At 36.0% G+C, this 24,234-nt stretch overlaps 1 protein-coding gene across 1 annotated transcript in view; it reads left to right on the forward strand.

The window, feature by feature from the left end:
* COL24A1 (collagen type XXIV alpha 1 chain) overlaps positions 1 to 22,127 on the forward strand; it is a 155,693-nt gene extending 133,566 nt beyond the window's left edge. The window contains exons 50-60 of the mRNA XM_087719353.1: positions 42 to 95; positions 647 to 709; positions 3,762 to 3,815; positions 7,211 to 7,246; positions 13,105 to 13,140; positions 13,238 to 13,264; positions 13,966 to 14,031; positions 15,217 to 15,385; positions 17,037 to 17,146; positions 18,580 to 18,795; positions 21,123 to 22,127. Of these exons, the coding sequence (XP_087575479.1) occupies positions 42 to 95; positions 647 to 709; positions 3,762 to 3,815; positions 7,211 to 7,246; positions 13,105 to 13,140; positions 13,238 to 13,264; positions 13,966 to 14,031; positions 15,217 to 15,385; positions 17,037 to 17,146; positions 18,580 to 18,795; positions 21,123 to 21,269 (978 nt within the window). The 3' untranslated portion in view covers positions 21,270 to 22,127. The remainder of the gene's footprint in view (positions 1 to 41; positions 96 to 646; positions 710 to 3,761; positions 3,816 to 7,210; positions 7,247 to 13,104; positions 13,141 to 13,237; positions 13,265 to 13,965; positions 14,032 to 15,216; positions 15,386 to 17,036; positions 17,147 to 18,579; positions 18,796 to 21,122) is intronic.
* The last annotated feature ends 2,107 nt before the right edge of the window (positions 22,128 to 24,234 follow it).

Raw genomic sequence — 24,234 nt, forward strand, 5'->3', positions numbered from 1 at the left:
TCGTTCCAAAATATTAATCCTTTTGTCTGCAAATATTACAGGGAGAATTTGGAGATCAAGGTATGATGGGATTTCAAGGATTTCCAGGTCCCAAGGTATGTGGTTTCTTTGCGACCAGTTTAAATAAATATTAAGCATCTTTAAGACGAATGGAATTAAATGGAAGATTCCAGTCAAAGATGATATGGAATGAGAAGCCCAACACTTGGGCCTGTGTGAGGGCTCAGGTGTCTTTTGTCTCTCTTTTTAACAAGAGCCGAGGTGGCGCAGTGGTTAGGGTGCAGTACTGCAGGCCACTTCAGCTGACTGTTATCTGCAGTTCAGCGGTTCTAATCTCACCGGCTCAAGGTTGACTCAGCCTTCCATCCTTCCGAGGTGGGTGAAATGAGGACCCAGACTGTGGGGGGCGATATGCTGACTCTGTAAACCACTTAGAGAGGGCTGAAAGCCCTATGAAGCGTATATAAGTCTAACTGCTATTGCTATTGCTATGTACATGAGGCCACTGAATAATACTCTTTATTTCTTAATGTATATATTTATATATACTGTATATTATATTTGGTTTTTTTAGTATCTGTGATTTTTATCCAATTGTTGTACATTTGGACAAAAAATAAATAAATAGTGTTGCATTATATTTTAGGGCCCTGAAGGTGATCATGGTTTAATTGGAATTTTGGGACCAAAAGGCCCAATAGGTGAAATAGTAAGTAGTTCCTTCCTATTTATATGAATATCAAGACTTATTTGTTTGTTTACAGCTATTCACATCAGACCAGTCAATTGTAAGCAAGCTACGGTCATAATCAATATGTGTCTAAAATCAACATAAACAACTTAATTGAGCCAAGGTGGCGCAGTGGTTAAATGCAGCACTGCAGGCTACTGCTAGATCAGCAGGTCAGCGGTTCAAATCTCACCGGCTCAGGGTTGACTCAGCCTTCCATCCTTCCGAGGTGGGTAAAATGAGGACCCAGATTGTTGGGGGCAATATGCTGACTCTCTGTAAACCGCTTAGAGAGGCCTGAAAGGCCTATGAAGCGGTATATAAGTCTACTGCTATTGCTATCTACTGCTAATTAGAAGCAGTGACACAAATCAAACACTAAAGCTGTTGTCTATCTTATTGCAGCTCTGATGTACCAAAGCCTTGCATGAGCCCAAGCATTCTTAATGCCAAAAGTACAAGATGGACCTATGGTGTTGCTCTTGCTGTGGTTGAGTAACATATCTTAGTAGAGCCTTGGTGCTCTGTGAGCTTGGTTGTTTTCTTGAAGATGTTGCATTACTCAACTAGAAAATATCTTCAGTGCTAGAAGGGAGTGGGGTTTGCTCTCTCTATATAGTGACTTGCCCAGTTAGCATTAGTGAAAGTGTTTTCTTCTTAGTAGTTCCTTGATTAAGCTGTTGTTTACTGTTTGATTGCTTATCTGAGTTGGTAGATTCTTGATGGGTTATTATTTACTGCTTGATTGTTGGTCTGGTATTAATCATGGTGTTAATCCTTGTTTATATGGGTATTGATTGCTGGCAAGGTATTTTGGTCTTTTTGTTTCCTTTTTAATTTTTTGTTTTCTCTTATGAATGATATGTAAATGTTGCTTATGCGCTTATTGATGGCTGATTGGTCAGAGATCCAGGCTTCCAGGAATTCTTTACCAGTTTCTGGATTTAGTCAAGCTCAGAGAGCACTGAGGACTCCACGAGCTACAAATATTCTCTTCTTCTCGAACCAAAATAGCTGACCAAATTTTATATTTGGGAAAAAAAAAACATTAGTTCTGGCCACCAGATGGCAATGTCTACTAGAACTTTTTAAAAACAGCTGATGAAGGCGGTTAAATGGGCAATATCTGCTGATCAGAGTTGAGACTCTCCAAAGAAAAGTGAGAAAACATTCAGATAAAGCTCTGTAAAAATCAGTCTTCTCAGTAGGTTTAAAACCAAAATAAACAATCACGGTCATTTTAAAATTATGGGTACCTGAACCACATTCCCCCTATTTCAAGATAAATTGCTAAAGATGCTGTCTTAGATATGGGTAAGATATAGGTATACAAGTTTTTAATCTATCTTTTGAATCTGATTGTATTTTTTTCTAAATAGTTTAGCATGACCAAAATTTTATGTTTGCCTTTTTACAGTTGTTCTTTCTCTACCATCAGAGTTTAATTCTTGCAGATACCACATGGGAGTGTTCTTAACAAGTCAAACTTTAGCTGTCACAGGCATAGGTCTTGTAGGACTGTGAAGAAGCAGGAGGTTGATTGGCATTCGAGAGTTAGGACACTCCTGAATCAGTTGGTGTAAACGTAAAGCCGTCCATCTGTCCTGAGAAGCTTCTCCTTTCTGCTATTGAACTCAGACATAATTAAGACAACATCTTAGTAAATCTATACCTGAAGTAGGTCCCAAATCTAATTCCATTTATCAGGAAACAATTACAGAAGTGACATATATGAAGCAAGTTACATTGCACAAAATAAAGTAATCCTGAATATCCTAATTAGTCTCAGAATTACACATCTTACAATCACTACATTCCTTATCTTAAGCTGTTAGGAAAATCTGATTGGAGTGAGCAGATGGCCTTCTACTGGCTCCTTCTTGCCTCTTTAATCATGGTTTCCCAAAATACTTCACTTGGAAATAAATCTTTCAATGTTTCTCCCAGATCGTTCAGACCTTCTCAGTTAAGGTCCAACCACCATTAGTTCAGATCCATCAAAGTTCTTCTACCTCATTCATATGTACACAAATTACCATGCTTAGCAGATAAGATCCCTGGTGATACAGTGGTTAGAATGCAGCATTGCAGGCTAATTCAGCCCGCAGCCGAGAGGTCAATCCTGACTAAGGTTGACTCAGCTTTCAAGATCGCTACAATGAGGACCCAAATGGTTGAGGCAATATGCTGAAGTTGTAAACTGCTCAGAGAGTTCTGTAAAGCACTATATAGCAGTATATAAGTCTAAGCGCTATTGCTATATAACTTTGAGCTTTTCCCAAACAATTATTAGTAATGAATTTATCATTAAGGAAAAAAAAGTTTTTTGTTACATAGACCAAGTCTTTTCCTGCTGCACAAAATATACTTGGCCTCCTCCTTGAATATTTTACATAGTCTTTAAAACTTTATTAGGACTAATCTTAGTTTTTAGTATTGGTTTTATACATTTACTTCTGATTGTTTTACTGATTTTTTTAAATTCTTTTTTTTTTAATTTTAGGGAGAACTGGACTGTAGAATTAGACAGCAATATCCTAATAAAGTAGTACATATCTTTATCTTTGCATACAAGGAAAAATATTTGAGTAAAAGAAATAATCAAAATAACTTTATAAAATTGTATTATTTTTGTTTTGTAAAGCAATATATCTTCGTTAGAAAAAATGAGTGGTGACCTTGCTTGTTTACTTAAATTACAGCTTGCAGCATACTATATATGAGATTTCTGTTAATCTAAACACAAAATGTATACATGAAATGTAATGCTTGCTGTTTTAAATAAACAGAAGTCAAATTCCTTTACCTTTAATACATTATTCAAAATTTCATAAATGCCCCCCTGAAATGCAAAGCAGAATATGAAAATAAAAATGAGTTAAACTAAATTTGCATTGTACATTTATTTTGTACCCAGAATATATTTGTTTGGTAATGGAATGTAAATAAAAGTATGACATAACATGAAGTTTACATAAGGACATTTGCATTCAGTTATTGCTCTACAAATTATTTACCTTTTGGTTTTTAGGGAAACACAGGCCCTGTAGGTTATGAAGGTATTGTTGGTCCAGCTGGCAAAACTGTAAGTGTACCTCATCACGATTTTAAATCTCCCTTTGTTTTTTATTCCTACACGTAATGCTTTCTCTATGTTTTCTAAGATATGTTGTCCTTAGTTCATAAACATTTTTGATGCCAAGGAATATTTATTTAAAAAGTTGAAATATATGGAAATTTTATTAACTGTTCTAAAAATCAGATAAGTGTTTATTTTTAGCAGGAAAAAATACACATGTATAAATCAGTTCTATAGGAGAGTCCTAATTATGTTTTATGCTTTGGATAGTACTGAACCATTCAGATATATCCTTAATAAACTGAAAATTATTTGTGTAATTTATATACGTAACATTTTAATTAACCTTATATTCAATGTAACAAAACGTAACAAGACAATGTTAAAATAATACTGGAATATGAATCCCCAAATCAGAAGCTACTGGGAAAAGCCAGTTTGGTGTAGGGGTTAAGGCATTGGACTAGAAATCAGGAGACTATGAGTTCTAGTCCTGCTTTCGACATGAAAGCCTGCTGGCTGACTTTGAACTAGTTATTCTTTTTCAGATCAATCTACCTCACAGGGTTGTTGTGGAAAAATTAGGAAGAAAGAGAAAATAGCTATGTTCACCACCTTAAGTTATTTATAAAAATAATAAAAACAGGAAATGAATAAACAAACAAACAAACCAATAGCAGAAAGCAAGTATGATTAATACTGGATGCAGCTGTTGATATGTCCAGAAGCTAAATAAACGTTTTCTAAAGGTTTTATACAATTGATAAATAGAATGACAGAACCATGAATCAAGGCAAATTTATGTTTTCAGAGGACAGATGTTAAGATCAAACTTTGGTATTCTGGAAATCAGTCTGCAAAAGGTTAGAAGGAATGAGACCTACTTCATACATTACTGGCTTACCTGTTAACAAAAAGGAATCAAAATCAAATCAAATCAAAATGCTTGCAGACAATTTATAAATAATTTCAGTTTAGTTTCAGAACAAATCAATCCAATTACTATTATAGTGATCAAATCTATGCTATAACCATAGAGGCAGAGGCAACAGAAGCCAACAGTTTTAGGGTATCTTAAAACACTGTGTTGACATAATATCAGAAGAAAGCATAATACAGTAGTTATAGTAAATTAGAATTCTAGGTTAGAAGTGAAATATACTTGGAACAATGGGAAAAATTACCTTGATTTACAGACGTATAAAGAATATGCCAAGAAAAGTCAACATTTCTAGCAAATACCTTCCAATAAATTAAAAAAAACCTCAATACATTAGCTGAGAAGAAGCACCAAAATCAAACTCAGTAGGTAAACAGCAGTCAAATCTGGAAAAGCTCCATTCTGTGTGCAAAAACAAGATGTGGTTCTGACTGCAGCTCAGATCACAAATTTCTTGTAAAATTACAATTTAAACTAAAGAAAGCAAATTCATCAGACCAACAAATGGTACACTGCGATATTCCATAATATGGGCATAAGGTAAGGAATAGATCAGGGGTGGGTTTCTCGCCCCGTTCCAACCGGTTCGGTTGGAACGGGGCCGGCGGCATCCTCGTGCACGCGCGCGGTGCACGCATGCGTACTAGCATCTGCGCGACGCTCCAGCTGCTCCTGGACAATCGCACAGGCGCTGTATGCATCCTGCGCATGCGTGGAAGCGCAAAACTCGTCAAAACCGGGTAAGGACCGCGGGCGGGCGGGCACGCCCTTCGCCATTCCCGGAAGTTACTTACTTCTGGGTTCGGCGACCAACCGGTTCGCAGGGACCGCTGCGAACCGGTTGAAACCCACCCCTGGAATAAATCTAATAGAGTAGATGGACTTGAAGCATTCTATACTGAAATTTGTAATGTTAAGGATTGCATAATGAAAAATATCTTGAAATACACCCCCCCCCCAAAAAAACCCCAAAGATGTTGAAATGAGTGTCTATGAACTATAGAAAATATCACTAACAAAAATGTTGAAGAAAAACCAGTTGATTTCAAGAGTAATGGCTAACCTAATAGCACATAATCATAATGGAAGACATGGTAGAGCCTAACCGACTGGAAAAATATCCATTTATATCCCAATATCCTTGCCACCTAAAAAGCCCTTTGAGGAGGCTAGTAACATTCTCAAATTATTAAAACGTTTTGTTTATCACACAGACTGTTAAATAATGTAATTATTATTAAATAATTCTCTGGAATTTGTAATGCAGACATGAAACAAGAATTGTGAAATGTACAAAGTCGATTCAAAAGGCAGGAATACTTGTGAATATTCAGTGGATAGTTTTAGAATGACTTCTGATTTGTTTTATTGATTAGACTACAATTATGTAGACTACAACAAGTCATATATATTCCTTAAAAACATGAGCATATCATTCAGGCCACCTCATCAGTTTATTTAAAAATTTGTATGATGACCAGACAGCAGCACTTAGATCAGAATATGGAGCATCTAAATGCTTCAGCATTGAAACTGGAATTCACCAAGGCTGTATATTTTCCCCATATTTATTTAGCTTATCTAGTATTTCAGAGATCTAGCTGTATTTTAAAACTGGCAATTTTGTATTGTCAAAACATGGTTTTCCCAAGTGTAATATATAGCTGTAAAAGTATTAGAAACTGAACAAAGAATAACGGATGCCTTTGAATGTATTAATGTTATTCAACTGATGCCCTTCTCACATTAATGACTCTAAGCACTAAACATAGGTAAAAAAAGCAATATAATAATTCCAAATAAAAAAACACAAAAAAAGAATTGTAGTGTTAGAGAAAATTGTTGACAATTCAGTCACAAAAGAACTCAATACAAACTCTAGAGTCCTCACTGCAAGCATTAGTAATGACGTTCAAGCTTAAATACATTGGACATAGAATGTGAAGTCAAGGATTGTTGAAAAAGACTGATACTTAGAAAAACAAAAGACAATCACCAAAATAGCCAACAGAAGCAATTATTGGCAGCTGAAGCCTGATAGTATGATGGGTCCCAAGAGTTGGAAGTGCCTCAATGACTGAACAATTTTTTTATCTTTCTTTGTAATTATTATGATTTGCCATAGATTTATACTAAACATACAGTAGGTGAAATACGGCAAACAGAATTATACTGACCTATAAACTGAATTAAGACACATTTTAAAAACAGAAAGGTTTATGTAAAGAAAACATGCTATGTAAAATTCCTTGGAAGCTTTTATTCGTTGAGCTATAGTATAATACTCTTAACTGTTTACAAAGTTATTAATTTTCATCCAGTAGAAAAGTAAATGTACATACAGCTGAATTAATGTTGATGCATTTTTTCATGTAAGTGCTTAGAAATGTGTACATCTCAGTGTGATTGAAAGCAAATGATGGAGGATACAAAAGATTAATGTAATTACATTTTTTCCCAGGGACAAAGAGGAGAAAAGGGATCCAGAGGTGAAATTGTAAGTGAAACCAGTATTCATTCTTTGTGGAGAGGATTATGGATATATGTAGGGGTGTTGAGCAAAGCACTGAAATATGTTTTCAGGTTATATATCATACTGCAGTGGTTCTAAATTGTCTCTTGGCTGGCTGATATTTTGTACGAGTACATGGCCTCCTGTCTAGTAGTGTTGGCTCACCAAAGCAAAGTGGATACACAACAGGTGGTATGCATGTTATTAGTATAGTAGCATGAAAGTTTTGTTTTTATTTAGTGTAAGCAAACTTTTAAACAAAAAGATTGGACTGATTTATTTGCCGCTGCATGGCTGACTGGTTGGCTGGCTTTGTATATCACTGTAGTCATTATCAACTCTGAGTGGTATATGGTACATCTGCCAGCCAATGTCGGCTGGCGACTCCCCGGGGGAGGGCCTTCTCTGTTGCAGCTCCGGCCCTCTGGAACCTGCTCCCTGTTGAGATCCGGACCCTTACTACCCTCCCGGCCTTCTGCAAAGCCACCAAGTCCTGGCTGTTCCAGCAGGCTGGGGGGAGCTGAGAAGCATCTACCTCCACGGAAATTGTGAATGTTGGTTTTGTTTTTAATATGTTGTCTTTGTCTTGTTCCCCTCCTTTCCCTTGTCTTTTGTGAGCCGCCCGGAGTCCTCCGGGAGTGGGCGGCATACAAGACAAATAATAAATAAATAAATAAATAAATAAATAAATAAATAAATAAATAAATAAATAAATAAATAAATAAATAAATAAATAATAAATGTACCCAGTATCCAGGTATCATAGTTGAATAGTTAAAATGTTTTCCCTATACTTCCTGGTGATGGTGTGTCCTGTGCAAAAGAATACAGAACAAGCCCATTTCTATCAGAGCACATCAGACGGGTCAATAAAATTCACTTACTCTTGTTTAGAAAAATCAGAGAGATGGAGCAGAGATTTTTTTTTAACATTTTTGCGTTACATTTTTATATTGCAACTCATGAAAAGAAAGAAACCTAGGAAATGTATAATATCTTGTACAAAGTCAGACTATTGGTTCTTAAGTGAGTATATTAGTACCAGCTATACATTTTTGGATTCCTGGAACTGACAGACTGTAGGACCTTTTGAGATTAAAGCATGTATCTCCCACGATAATATTGCAGGATCCAATCTGGGTCGATCACCAGGACCAGAGGTTTTGTCTTCTAAGCTTTCGGACTCATGCAGGAGCCCTTCTTCATCCAAACATCTAAAAAGCCACTTACAACAGGCATTGCAAATGCACACAGGCACACAGAATAGCACACACTCTGCTAGAGAGAAGTTCCCTGAAGGTGGGCTCTAGTATGAGTCCGAAAGCTCAGAAGACAAATCCTCTCGTCCCGGTTACTGAGCCAGATTGGGTCCTGTATAAAGCATATACTCTATGACTTGTAGGCCTTCCTGCTAATAACTCCACTAGCTTTGGGAAAGAGAAACGTCTTTTTATTTATGCAGGAATAGTCTAAAATGCTACATTCTGCCCAATTCCTGTGAATATGTAAGTGTTCCTACTTTGTCCAGAAAACCTTAGAAATGTCTAAAGAGATTAAATATCTCTAACGTAAACATTAAACTTCCAATTTCCAGGTTTCTTAACTGAAGCCATAAAAAAGTAAAAGTAAAAAATCTGCCTTTAATTCCAATGTCTACTCTGACCCTTACTGCAATCATTTTATTAGACAAATGGTTGGTTGACTTTCTGATTGCAGTACTATTAAATCACTCAATCCAAAGATTAAGTCCAACAGTACACAACATGTAAGCCATTTACTGGGGTACAATGCAATTCTCATAGTAATCAAAATGTCTTCAGTGTGCTGCAAGCCAATATAAAACAGCAGAGAAGGTATCGGGACTATGCAACTAATTGGGTAAGTTGTGACCATTTATTCACTCTCACGCCAAGCTAGCTCAAAATTATGGGGATAAATGAGGCAAGATCCCTACATGATCTCTTAGAAGAAAGGGTGAGCTATCATTGGAATATACGCACAAATAAATTACAAAGAATTTTTGAATGCCTAAGTATGAAATCAGCATATGCTTGGTGCTGATCCCAACGTTTTAGGCCAACCCTGATGAAGTAACTTTATTGATATCTGTTTATTATTATATCTTTTATGGACAAATAATGCTTTTTTTTCATATGTCACATCTGTCACCTTCAATTCTAAATGTTGGAAGTTGATAATTAGTTGGCAACAAAGCAAACTTTACATGCTTTTAATATGTTAATGTTTAATATAATTTTACTGAAGAAATTTTGACAAGAAAAAAGCAATACAAATATTAAAAAGAAACAAAAACATAAGGACTAATACAAATAAGGAAAAAAACCAAAAAAGAAAGTTTCAAAAAGATAAAAGCAGGTTCCAATCTTTTTTATAATGATCATAAATACATTTGTATTTTAACCTGTCTTTTAAAGTTACATCATAATTTCCTTCTTTACATATACTATCCTTTCTGATTTTTAAACCCATAAATCGCAAGCTCATTTTTCACTTTTTCCATAAGGGATTTCCTATCAGATATTAGATATTATCAATAATGTTTTTCCCATGCAAGAGAAAACTAGAAATATTAATCATGTTCAGACTCATGGCAACTTTCAAAACAAGCACTGGTCCTGTAAATACTATTTTCTAGTCCTGATGAGAACAGACAGTTCTATGGCTTAAGCCCATTATTGTCAGTTGTATTTCTTTCTACTACACACATATAAGACTGGAGCTTTAGGCATTTCATTGTATTGTACTTGTTCAGTGTCTAAAGATACTTTTGTTGTTTATCTGCTGAACTACATTAAATTACTCTGACATAAACTCCTAACCTCGCTAATGGTATTTCCAGTGAGCTGCAGGGGAAAATCCGCATCAGTATGATTTAATCTTCTGGTCATGGCAATTAGACTCTTTCTTCCATCTTGACATTCTTTGCATGAGATTTGTCAGAGAAGAATTACACATAAATTCTTGGCAGCACAAAGCAATTTGTGTAGCCTTCACAAGAGCAGATTTTTTTTATTTCCAATTATGTTGAAAACCATTAAGAGAATTTCATTCAGTTCTGCACTACATCTGATTGTATTATTTTGAGGATGGGGGAAAAGATTTCCTAGCTCCTGTTGTTATTTACTTTTGAACAAGTTTTTTTTTTCTTAAAGTGGTGTAGAAAAGTATTTGTTAAACAGCTTCCATTTCTTTCTATGAATTGATAAGCAATCAAAGAACATTTATTATGTAGGGTGAGAACAAAAGCAATTTGGAACTTGTGTTCCTATTCAGCCATCTCGAGGAACTGAGAATATTTAGTTTAGGCTCAGCTGTGATAAATTTAGGATTCCCCAATCCAGAATAAAAATAATGTAACATAATTAAACTAAAACATATTTGCTGCCTGTAGAAGCATATGAAAAAATTGTAGGCCTTTGTGCTAACAATCAAATGAGCTGTGTATAGAAATTCTTAGTCATCCAGGTCATGATTGTCCGAAAGATGCTTTCTCAGCACTTTTTTCTTATCCAAGGAGCTTCTTCAGTTCTCAGTTCAGTTCTTCAGAACTGAAGAAGCTTCTTGGATTAAAAGAGAAATGTCTTCAAGGAAAAACAAAGAAAATCCAGTTAGCTTTTGAAAAAGCATCTTCGGGACAATTAAATGAATTATTGAAGCATTATTATCTTCATAACTATGTTGTTAAAAGAAATTCATATTTTAATTCTTTCACCAACAATTTTTATTTTGGTCCTTGCGGAATTTAAGCAGATTTATAAGAGCAATCCTACACGTAGCAGGGAAATATTGTAAACTTAGGTTAATACATGCAGTAGTCTGACGTTGGAATTTGAAAAGTGAGAACATTTATCAGTGGAGTCTCTGAATTCCTGCATGTCCTACATTTTATATTATTAAGTATACTATGCCTTTTATGGCTCTGCTAAGCTAATAAAATGCAACATTGAAAGAAGCCTGCTATTACTTCTTTGCAAACATATTTTTTACCTCAAGATCGCTGGAATTTTTCTTTCACCCCACATTTTAAGAGGGAAATTGTCATCTTTCTACCCTGTCATCAGAGCTTCACTAAAAGCAATAGTTGGCATAAGGGCTGATTTCAGAGAAGGTAGTTGCTCTGAAATTTGTTTATTTCCATTATCATCCTTACAGTACAACATTCCCCTATACCTTCCAACAATGAGTATACCATTGAGAGAACTGAAGGACCACATTGGGGACACATTGTCATAAGAAAAATCTATGTGGTCATGAGTTATGAATTCACACTGACTTAATGGCACACCATCAATCATGTCTTCCAGAGCTATTTTTTCTTAAATTTTAGAGATGGGTAAAAATGTGGATTAAATGCAAAATTAATGCAACCAAAGAAAAAAACCAAAGTTCCCCCTCTGACTCCAGAGCTCAGCTTTTGAAAAAGATCCCTTGTTCTTTCTCATCCTGACTACTCAATTGCTCTTCTGAGGAAGATATTACAATGTCAGCTACATTCAGCTCTTGAAGAAAGAGCTGGCTTTAAAAGGAAAGACTCATCATTTAAAGGCATCCTGTTTTGACATAGACATGACATACTAGTGGTTTCAAAAGTGCTTTTTCAAAAGGCAACTGGACTTATATATTTTTTTTCTTGAGGAAGAAGACATTTTGCTTCTAATGCAAGAATCTTCATACGTTCTGCCTGGATGGTTGGGTGCGGTGGTGGAAGGATTCGTTCTATGAGTGGATTTATTTATTACAACCCAGTACATATTTTATCTAACGACTTGTGCAACATTTTTAGGCTTTTTAATATAAGTCTTTAAGTACCTGTTTATGTACTATATAAGAGGCAGTTTGGTATAGTGGTTTAAGGCAGTGGTCTCCAACCTTGGCAACTTTAAGACCTGTGGACTTCAACTCCCAGAGTTCCTCAAAGCTGGCTGAGGAACTCTGGGAGTTGAAGTCCACAAGTCTTAAAAGTTGCCAAGGTTGGAGACCACTGGTTTAAGGCACCAGGCTAGAAACTGGGAAACTCTGAGTTCTAGTCCCACCTTGGCCATAAAGCCAGTTAGGGTGACCTTGGTATAGGCACTTTCTTTCAGCCCTAGAAAATAATCAATGACAAACCACTTCTTGAAAAACTTAAGAAAAGTGCGGGGATTTCTCCAGGTGGTCTCCAAGAATTGGATACAATTTAATGGAAGAAAAAAAAGTACTATGGCACAGTATGAGTACAGCACAATTACTCAAGTCTGACATTATTTCAACAGCAATGCAAATTCATTTGTTTAGGAAGCTTGCATATTTGGGAAGTATTTGTCCTTCTGTAGGCAATACATGTTATCTACTGTAAAATAGATTTGCAGACTGTTGCATCTGACAGCTGCATTAGTTATGCACTGATAATAAATTAAGGATGTAGGGCATGGAATTGTTTTAGAGTAACATTTTAACTGACTGGGGATTATGCAAAATGCTTGCTGCCCGTGTCTCTGATATAATTTAATTAATCAATTGTAAATGACCTCCAAATATATACAAGGAAAGAAAAATAAAATAAAATTGCTTATCCAGTCTTATTGGGTTGCCCTCTTTTAGAAGGTATTGTAGATTTAAAAACAACAACACGGAATAGCTTTATAAATACACATTTATAAATACAAATACATTTATCAGGAGATAAATGGCCTACAGTGTACTGAGAAATAGCTCCTATTTAATTCGGCCCATTTACATTTACTTTAATATTTGAATCGAGTTACATTTCATTGCAAAGTAATACATGAAGATTTAAAGTAATCTTACTGAGACATTTTTATTATCTCTTTTTTTTCATTCAGGGCCCTCAAGGACCCCGCGGTCGTCCAGGTCCGCCTGTAAGGAATCAAAATACTATCAAAAGACATGATTGTATATCGCCCAATTTATATAACATACAATCTTGTAAACTCCCTTTTTCCCTTTTATTTCTAGGGTCCACCAGGAGCACCTGGACCAAGAGTAAGATCCATTTATTTATTAGAATAACTTTATCACTGGGTAATAAAGCGGAAGGATACAAACCTAACCTTCAAAGCTTTTTTCTATAGTTACCATTTAAATGGAAATGATTTAATCCTGCTATAGTTCTGCTTCCATTTTCATTATCTTAAAAGCCACCCAGAGTCCTTTTGATATGATATGGCTGACAAATACATTTAAATAAATAAATATGGTCATTGTACAGATAACATGTAGAACAACATCTTTGCAAATCCTCTTGAAAATATGACTGATTTAATTCAAGGAAATGTACAGTCACTACACAAATTGCCAGTTCAAAATATATCCATGATTAGTGATACCATTTCTTGTTTTTCATATTTCTTGTTACTTTTATAAAATGGCTACTTTTATGTGCATTTATATCACAAATATAAATTTCTTCTGCTTATCCTGTATTTGAAATACCCATTTTTATAGTTTCCCATCATCACTTCAATATCTCAAACACTTTCCTGTAGCCTTTGCAATTCAGCACTGCCAATTTTCTTGAGTGCCCTGGAGCTTAGTGAAAGCATCAAATGTAAATAATACAATGAGAATTTGATGTTCTTGCATACCTAATAACTGTTCTTAATTATGCAGAAAGCTATGTGATTGATTTTTGAATTTTTTTTGCCAATGATATTACTAATAAGAAACATTTTGATTTTATGCAGAAACAAATAGACATGAGTGCCACTATTCAAGCCTTGCTTGAATCAAATGCTGCCTTAGAAATGGAGGTAACAATATTTGCATATTGAAACTGATAAATTATACACATGGGAATAACATTTCAAGAATAAGATATGCATAATTTTAAAGGCTTTATTTTATTACAGATTTTCAAATATATTAATTTGTGGTGAAAAGCATTGAATGGCAAACTAAAAAAAGATATACGAGCCTTTTAGTCTAAATGCTTAAGACATCATGCAACTGTTTTAACACCAAAGTATATAGGTTGGTGTAAACAAAAAAAAAAGAGAGATGACATGACCTCATCTCATAAGGAAATGTTACATCATTGGGACTTTAATATAGAAAAGAATTAAACAGGGATTGGAACCAACATGATATAGCAAAAATCATAGAATTATAAAAATGTCAATCCACATGCTTCTTCCGTGAAGGGAGCCAAATTAAATCAACTTTGACATATAGTTACCCAGTTCTGCTTGAACATATCTAACAAGTGTAAACTTATCACTAGTCTGAATAATTTCCACTGTCAAATTGTTCTTTGACAAATTTAGAAGATTTTTCTAACATTCAATCAGAATTTGTTTTCTGTCACTTCATGTCCATTATTCTGTAGATTGCACATCAGGGTAATAGAAAACAGATACTAATCTTACTAAGAGATGTCCACTATGTAATTAAAGAATGTTAACTTTTCCAGTTCTTTTCCTCTCATAAAACTTAATTTTTAATCCCTTGATCATCGATGTTACTCTTCTTTAACTCTGTTCCAGTTTGTCTGATGCCTTCAGGCATGGTGCCCAAAACTAGTGACAATATTTGGGCAACAGGGGTGGGGGAAGAGGGGTTATCATCCAGCCAATACAAAGTTAAAATATTACCATATTTCTGGTAATCTGGGAAATGATAGTTATATTGAGTTAAAATTATATTTGTCTTTTTTCAGCCATAGCGTATGCTGGCAAATATTCAGCAAATAATCAATTGCTATAGCAAAAAAATTTAAAAAACATATTATTACCAAGTCAGATCCAATTATGACAAATATTCAAAACCTTTTACATGAGGCATATCATTTCCCACCATTTAGCTTATTTTTCTGCAGTATTTGTCATAAATCAGAAACTCCAGATTTATAATTATAGGTAGAATTTAGATTGGTAATTGACTATGTCCCAATACATTGACATTTCTTTGCAATAATATTTTTTTTTTTACTTTGGCAGAATTATCAGAACACTGAAGTGACTTTCCTAGACCATAGTGCCAAAATATTCAAAACACTACATTATCTGAGCAATTTACTCCATAGCATCAAAAACCCATTGGGAACCCGAGATAATCCAGCACGAATCTGCAGAGATTTGCTCAACTGCGAACGTAAAGTGTCTAATGGTAGGTTTCCAATGACATTAAAAATCAAATAAGTCTTAAACTTTATACAGCATTTGCTTTGATTAGAATTCAGAGATCCACAGCAACTGAACTCTTGGTTTTGTATTATAGAATTGTTTATTTTGCATTAGATTCATATATTGTTTTATTTCAGATGCTATGGCCAAAATTGCCTAGCTTGTACATGCAAAATTTAATCTGTAAAAGATTAAATTATATACCTCCTTTATAATCTAGCTGCTTTGAATTTGCTGGCCTAAAATACTGCTTGTAAATCCAAAGGACTTTGCTGTTCTCAAAGTTTCCAATTCTATAATTGTATGAATTCTTCTGCCAGTGTAGTGAAATCTGGAAACATATACACAAATAAAGAATATTCTCATTATTAACACAAGATATTTGTAGTTTCTTTGACTATAGTTACATAAATAATAATTGCAAAGAAAAATGAATAGTATGAAGAGTCCTTACATCTTTTTCTCACAACTCAATTACAGCTAGTTGAGCCACAGTACAATTTTAGGTAATCCTCAGGTTACAGCAGCAAATTGGGCCAAGGCCTGCTGTTACTAAGCACTATGGTCGTAAAGCACTATGTCACATGATCACATTGCTTGGTGACCACAGTCCAGGGAGTCCCAGTTGCCTTTGAAGCATCAAGAGCCATGGATAGGTCATTAAGGAGCAGCAAGAAACCCACAGGTGTGTGCAAACACCGGAAGGTCAAGGGAAGGAGGGTGAGAGTGCACGTGCAGGATAGGACGATGTGGGTGTAAATTCAGCAATGTTCAGGGGAGGAGAATGTGGGTGTGTCCAAGAGCAGAGATCAAGAAGAGGAGGATGTGGTATGCAGGTAGGTGACTTATCAAAACGAGTTGTGAAATTCACTGCTGGCTTCCACATTTACTTTGGTTGTGGGAAGCTGATAGGGAAGGTAGCAAATGGTTATCACATGACCACAGGACACTGCAACTATTTTAGTGAGAGTGGTTGCCAAGCACCCAAATCACAAACAGGTAACTGTGGGAATATTGTGATAGCTGGAATTTTGAAAAACAGTTTTAAGTACCCTTTGTTCAGTGCAGTGCCATTGCAACTTTGGTCACTGAGTGAGTGGTCAGTAATCAAAGACTGACTGTGTATCTAACTCTTCTTTCTCCCCTATTTTTGGAACCTGAAAACATATAAGGCAGTGATGGCTAACCTTTTTGTTGTTGCGTGTCCAAAGCGTGTGTGTGCACCCATAATGCAATGCATGCTCAACACCTCCCCGTGCTCTCCCCACATACACACGACCCCATGCTTCCCTGCACATGGGAGCCCCCCTTGCTCACCTGTACATGCATGCACAACCCCCACATGTGCGTGTGATCCCCACACATGTGTGTGCATCTTGCGTGCACCCTGCGCATGCACAGCAGAGACTAAAAAAACAGCTGGCCAGCAGGAGGCTCAAGCTGAGCTGGAGGGCTCTGCCCGCAGAGAGGGCTCTGCATGCCACCTGTGACATATGTGGCATAGGTTCACTATCACTGATATAAGGGCAGAAGAAAACTTAAGACTGAAGATTTTTCTGTTTAAGAAACTCGAGTTTTCACAGGTGAAAAACATATTTCAGAATTTGTCTGCCTTTTATTTTCTCAACTGACAGGAAAATATTGGATTGATCCAAATATTGGGTGCCCTTCAGATGCTATTGAGGTTTTTTGCAACTTCACTGCTGGTGGCCAGACATGTTTATCTCCTGTATCAGTCACAAAGGTAGATCATTTCTGCAACAACCATACATTTGTCTTCTTTCTGCAGTTTTATTTATTTATAAAAGTTGGAATTTTTCTGTGGAATTTGGCTGGCCAATCATTAAAAATACCTTCCCTTTTGTATATTTTGCAATATCCCTGCATATTTACAAAACACAAATGAACCTATTTCTCATAGGTAGAGGCAGTTAACACATAGGAAACTATGTAATAAGGGCCTCTTGCAATGGAACATTTGATCATGAATTAAATACATGTTCTTAGCTAAATGTTGAAAGAAAGAAAGAAAAAGAAAGAAAAAGAAAGAAAGAAAGAAAGAAAGAAAGAAAGAAAGAAAGAAAGAAAGAAAGAAAGAAAGAAAGAAAGAAGCAAGCTATGATTTATAGCAGTGATGGCAAACCTTTTCGGCACCAGGGGCTAAAAAGGGAGTGTGTGTGCCAATGCGTTCGGTGCGCGCGAGGTGCTCGTCTGGACCACCACACAGAGAGGAGCTGCCCAGGGGGTATGCACACACTGGAAAATGATCTTCTGATTTCTGGTGCACATACGTGTCAGCCAGCAAATCTTCCAATTATTGGCACACATGCGTGCACATGCTGGAAAATGGAAGACCAGCTCTTCTAGTTTCCGGCACTGCCACACGCACAAAGGCCAGCTGATCATTGCATGTGCATGTACCAGAAAAGGAACGTGCGATGCCGTGCGTTCCAGGCAGCATGGCCCCACGTGCCACTTTGGTCATGCGTGCCATAGGTTTGCCATCACAGATTTATAGTATAGTAATAAATTAAGCCAATGTATAACTTATCAGTCCTATGCATTCTTACTCAGAAATAATATGCAGAGAATTGTTAAAAATTGGCAAGGTTAGATAAGGGCCTTGTCATGCTTTAAAGTTACACGGAGAACAAAACCTTATTTATTACTAGCATAGTGGTACTATTATTTAATAATTTTTGTTTCCTGTGTCTATCACATTTCCTAAAACATTTAGTGAACTTAGTGGAAACAAAGAGGAAAAACAAGATAAAAATGGCCTTTAAAAAAATTCTCAGTATTGTTCTAGCCCTGAAATTGATGGCTTTGTAGTCGAAGAACCATTAGAAATTCAAGCCAAATGTCAAAGTAAGGGCCTAAACAAGGTCCATATGGAAACAACAACTTGAAAAGCAAAGTATGCAGTGTTGTTTTTTCCATCCCCATTATGTAATCTTCCTCCTCATATTTATATTGTGTAAATCCGTTTTTGTAAGAAAAGGAAGGAATATGCTTATGGTGCCTGAACGATTTAACAGATTAAATACCAATAGCTTGTTACTGCAATGGAATTTTTAATGAATAATAATATATTAAATATATCTAAACTGTCAGTATGATTTGTGGTTATGAACTGCCACCATATTTTCTATAATAATGTTTATTTTTGTTAAATAGTTGGAGTTTAACATTGGAAAAGTACAGATGAACTTCCTTCATTTACTTAGTTCAGAAGCAACCCACACTATTACAGTTCATTGCCTAAATACCCCAGTGTGGAAAACTAATGAACTACATGATCAGAAACCTTCCCTGATTTTCAAAGGATGGAATGGTGATATTTTTGAAGCAAACACGCTGCTTGAACCAAAAGTTCTTATGGATGAATGCATGGTAAGCCATATGTACGGTAGTCATTACTGAAAACGTTAATACAAACAATACTTTCTAATTTTCTCATATATGCATTTTGGCCACAAACGATATGGGTTTCATTTCTTAAACATCCAACTAAAAATGTTAAATGTCTATATTATAAATTATAGTGAATTTAGAAAATCATAAAAACTGAGATTAACACTAAAGATTAGATATGATTTAAAATCTGGATATTCTTAAACAGAAGCCTAACATGATGTATCCATAGGCTGCTTAACTTTTGCAGCCTATGTTTGACAGATTGATTCCAATGGGCTAGATATATTAGGACTCCATTTTCTGTTATACATTCAAAAAATTTGTAGACATTTGTTACTTTCTAATTCTACAAGGGAACAAGAGATGAGCAAGAATGCAGATCTGATTCTTTTACGCCAGCTCATAATTTTTTCGGCCCAAATTCATAATCGCCATGAACTCCTAAGCTATTATGTATATACCCAAGTTGAAGATAATCATAAAATAATGTTTTAAAAATAAAAGTTATTTTGTTTTAAATTAAAATGCTCATGGCTAGTCATGGAAACTTGGAAGAGCTCATTTTTTCCAATGAGTATTGAATCACCTCTGGTTTATGAACAAAATGTACTCCAAATGCTTCTTCTTTTTTTTTGGTAATTCTTACGAATCTCAGTTTGCAAATAGATGGCAGGATGACAAGCCGAAAAAGAACAGAAAGCTATGCAGTGGAAGTGGGAGTAAATGAAGTAGATATAAATATTTTTCTTCCAGTACTTAAGTTTTCCAATAGCAATTGCATTTATTTATTTATTACATTTATAGTCCAATGTTCTCCCAAATAGCTTAGAATGCTGTTTATAAAGAGCATGATTTGACTGTCATTTATAAAACTTGGGAGATTACAGAAAACAACTGAAAAGGGGAGTGTATAAAAAGGGGCTTTTTTATTGGAGAGTGGTGATGCCTGCAAATCAGTTTTGCTTCCTGGCAAACACCTGAACCACCAGGGCATGCAGTTTTCAAAAGTGGTCTGCCATAACCTTCTTCCTAGAGCTGAAAATGATTGACCCAAACTCACCCAGGTAGGACTAACATTCATGGTTGCCCAATATATAGGCTGGTTCTTTAAACATTACACTGAACTGCTAAATGTTATTTTAAATAGTAAAAGAAATCTCAGTTCCCCTTTTAAAACTTAGCAACAACTCCTTCTCCACATATTTTTTTATTCCCTCCATATACAAGTGGTCCTCAACTTACAATAGTGCATTTAGTGACCGTTCAAAGTTACAACGGCAATGAAAAAAGTGACTGATTACTGTTTTTCATCAATCTGCAGCATTCCCATGACCATATGATCTAAATTCAGACACTCATATTTATGATGGTTGCAGTGTCCCGAGGTCACGTGATCCCCTTTTGTGACCTTCTGTCAAGCAAAGGAAAAGGGGAAACCAGAGTCATTTAACAAACATGTTACCAACTTAATACCTGCAGTGATTCACTTATGGCAAGAAAAGTCGCAAAATGGGGCAAAACTCAATTAACAAAATGTCTCATTTAGAAACATAAATTTTGGGTTCAATTGTGGTTGTAGGTCAAGCACTACCTGTAGTGTGACCTCATTCTCATTGTATCACTATGCTATGGCCTTTATCTTCCCCCTCAAATTTTAAGCGGCGACTCCAACCATCAAAACGTTCTCCCAATATATCATATTTTTTTAAAAATTCACATTTCTTGTAGTTTCCCCACATTTTCCACAACAGTGGAAAAAGTATAATGAGCCATTTCAGGTCAGCAGAATCAAAATCCAGAAGATTTTGGTTGTGTTACTTTTAACATGAAACAATATTCCAAGCAATTCCTGTGTGGTGAATCAGGAAAGGCAAGGATGTCATTCTCTCCCTTCAGGGTCTCCATATCCCTCCAGTCCTATTTTGCCTGCTGCCTTCACTTCCCTCTTTTCTTTCAGCTATGATTGCTGCTGATGTCCTTAAGCTGAGTATTCTAGCTTTCCCATAACCATGCACTTCCCTGCCTCCCCTCGGCCTCTGCTTATGCCATTGGCTTTATCCAATTCTTTCCCCCCATCAATTTCTGCCTGGAACAATAACATTTTAGTTTGTAACTAAATGAAAAAATATTTTCAGATCAGATCAAAACATCTAAAACAGTATTTTGTTAAAACACTTTCCAAAATAGTTGTTTATACACATAAGTATGCACATCTTCATATCTTTGGTGATAACTATTGCTTCTTTCTTGATTTTCCCTGTAAATTAAAATCTTGTATGATTTTAACTTTTCTTTTATTGCAGATTCAAGACGGCAACTGGCACAAAACCCAGTTTTTTTTCCACACTCAAGACACAAATCAACTACCAGTTGTTCAGGTTCATCCATTTTCTCATCTCAATCAGGGACAACAGCGATACATAGAAAGTGGCTTGGTGTGCTTTCTCTAGGATTTTGACTAAACCTCTTCATATCGCCATATACAGAACACAAGAAATAATTACAAAACTGTGGAACAATTTGTACAGCAACATGCTGGTGAATTCTTTAAAGAATCTCAGGAAGAAAAAGACTTCCTCCTATGAAGGAGAAATGGCTTTAAAAAAAACTTTTGACAACATTAATAAAATATTTAATTTTTGGTTGGTGCTTTTTATGATATTCTCTGAACCAAAGAATATGCATATATGGAAATTCTTCTTGATTTTATTATTCAGCACTGTCCACCTTAAAGAAAGATGGAAGAATGCAGTAAAATGGAGCAGTATGGTTTATGCTCCCAAATGTGCAATAGCTTATGTTATACTGACAATGAGTTACGCCGCCATAAAATCCCTTAAAACACTTTAGTTGAATGATGGTCCTTTTCGGACACAAACATCTTCACAGATGATCCACTACCTCTTTCGTGTTTCCTGTTTGTGTGGCCTGGCGCTCCATATATAACATAAAGTGTTATTTTTTCTTTACTTTTTTTTTTTTAGGCTGTATGTGCTGGTTACATCAAAGAAACTCTTCATTGTAAAATTGTGTCTTAAAAATATTTGGTCACATAGTTCATGATAACTGAAAACATTAATTTATGTGAAAATCTTGTTTTGAAAATATTTCTGTCTGTAACATGAAATGAATGGGACAGACATATCTGGTGCTTATAAAAAGAACAGAATTTTGTACTTGTAGAAGGACTACGTACAATGATTTTTAAAGATGTTAACTTTCCAGGTAATCTATAATTATAGCTTGTGTAAATATTTTGTAACTGTTGAAAATCTTAATACAGCATATATTTAAATGGCTATTAAATTATACTCTTAAATAAGTCATTCTGGAAATGTTGTGCTTTTGTGCCAAAATAGTTTGTTTTTAGGACTGTAACCTCTTATAAATACTTTTTTTTAACAAAGTTTAAATAAATATCAAGATAGTTTAATATTCTCCTTCAAAGAAAACATGCAATTTTGCTTCCCTTTAGATGGGATGGGGTGTGATAGATTTATTATCCATTTAAATAAACTTATTGCAGCATGAATCTGAAACATTTTACTAAATAGTAATGACCAGCAGAATAAATTCTAGAATGTATAACTTCAAGCAATGGGAAAGATTAAAGGTTTAAAGCATCTTTTTGACCATAGAAAGGAAACACATCTTTACACCAGTTTTCTCTAATTTTCTACTTTTTCAGACATTGTTTTTACCCATGAATTCATAGATGCACTTCTACTACATGCATCCTGACCACTTGCAAATCTAGAGCAACTGCTTTATCCTTATTGGATCCACGGGGACTAGTTAGAGGGGAAAAGCACAAGTTGATTAGTCTTGCTATATATGGATTGGATTGGATTTAGATTGGATTGGATTTATTACATTTATATGCCGCCCTTTTCCCCGAAGGGGACTCAGGGCGGCTCACAATTCAGTCAGGGAAGGGGGTACAGACAGGGGATAAAAAGACGAACATAACAATACACAATTTAAAACACACAACAACCATACCATTCGAAGAGGGGGGGCAAAAGCTCTTTAGCCCCAGGCCTGTCGGAACAGCCAGGTTTTAAGGGCTTTGTGGAAGGCCTGGAGGGTGGTGAGGGTTCGAATCTCCACGGGGAGCTCGTTCCAGAGGGTCGGAGCAGCCACAGAGAAGGCTCTCCTCCAGGTAGTCACCAGTCGGCATTGGTCGGCGGATGGAATTCGGAGGAGGCCTAATTTGTGGGATCTGATCGGTCTATTGGAGGTAATTGGCAGCAGGCGGTCTCTCAAGTACCCAGGTCCAATACCATGAAGGGCTTTATAAGTGACGACTAGCGCCTTGAAGCGTATCCGAAGACCAATAGGCAGCCAGTGCAGCTCGCGGAGGATAGGTGTTACGTGGGTGAACCGAGGTGCACCCACGATCGCTCGCGCGGCTGCATTCTGGACAAGCTGAAGTCTCCGAATGCTCTTCAAGGGCTGCCCCATGTAGAGCACGTTGCAGTAGATGATACAGAATCAAATATGGATGATACAGATATGGATGATACAGAATCAAAAATTTGTTGTTCAACATTCATTATCATTTTAAATATTAAACTTTTGTAGAGTAACCCTTTTTTACCTTTTACTAGCCAAGTATGTTCTTATTTAGTTTTCATTTATCACAAGAGTTAGTTGATTTATAAAATATAAGAAATTACTTTCTTGTTCTAGAAAAAAATCTTGTCCTCTAAATACTCAGAAATCTTTGTTTTGTTATTACTATGTTTATTTAAAATTAAGAGACAAGATGGAACCAAGTTTTATTACTTTATAGGTACCAGAATCTGGAAATACTCATTCTGCAATTATACAAAGAATTTTACATCCTTGGATATAATGGTTCATCAGTTGATGAATTATATTATTTTACATGTTGCTCCATTTCTGGTATTAGACCATTCTGAAACATTAATGATGATAGTGGTAATGGTGGTGGTGTGATCTCTTGTTTGAGCAGTGGGTTGGACTAGAAGACCTCCAAGGTCCCTTCCAACTCTTATTCTTCCTGTTGAGCTTGATTACTGACTTCATGGATATAGACATACTGTTTTTCTGGCAACAATATACACCATACCCATCAATACTGGCAGGGCAAACTACTGTATAGAAACAGGGAGCAATATACCATTACTACTCATTGCAGTCTTCTCTGCCTACGGCCAAAAGCACCACTTTTGCATGATTCCTCAACAAGGAAAGAGGAATTCCTCCATCATTTTCCCTACCCGGGTCTGCCAGGAGCGATTCCTCATCCGTTCCCACTTCCAAACACTTGAGCCCGGGTCAAGCAACCCTAAAAGTCGCGCGGCGCCTTCCAGGGGCGGGGCTTCTTTCCGGAGCTTCTTTTCTGCGCGGTCGCTAGGGGGCGGTGACTCGAGCCGCGTCGCGCCGGTC

The sequence above is a fragment of the Thamnophis sirtalis genome, unplaced genomic scaffold (assembly GCF_051295495.1).
Source record: "Thamnophis sirtalis isolate CommonGarterSnake01/CBP01778 unplaced genomic scaffold, rThaSir2_p1.2 scaffold_7, whole genome shotgun sequence".
In the NCBI taxonomy this organism is placed as follows: Eukaryota; Metazoa; Chordata; class Lepidosauria; order Squamata; family Natricidae; genus Thamnophis; species Thamnophis sirtalis.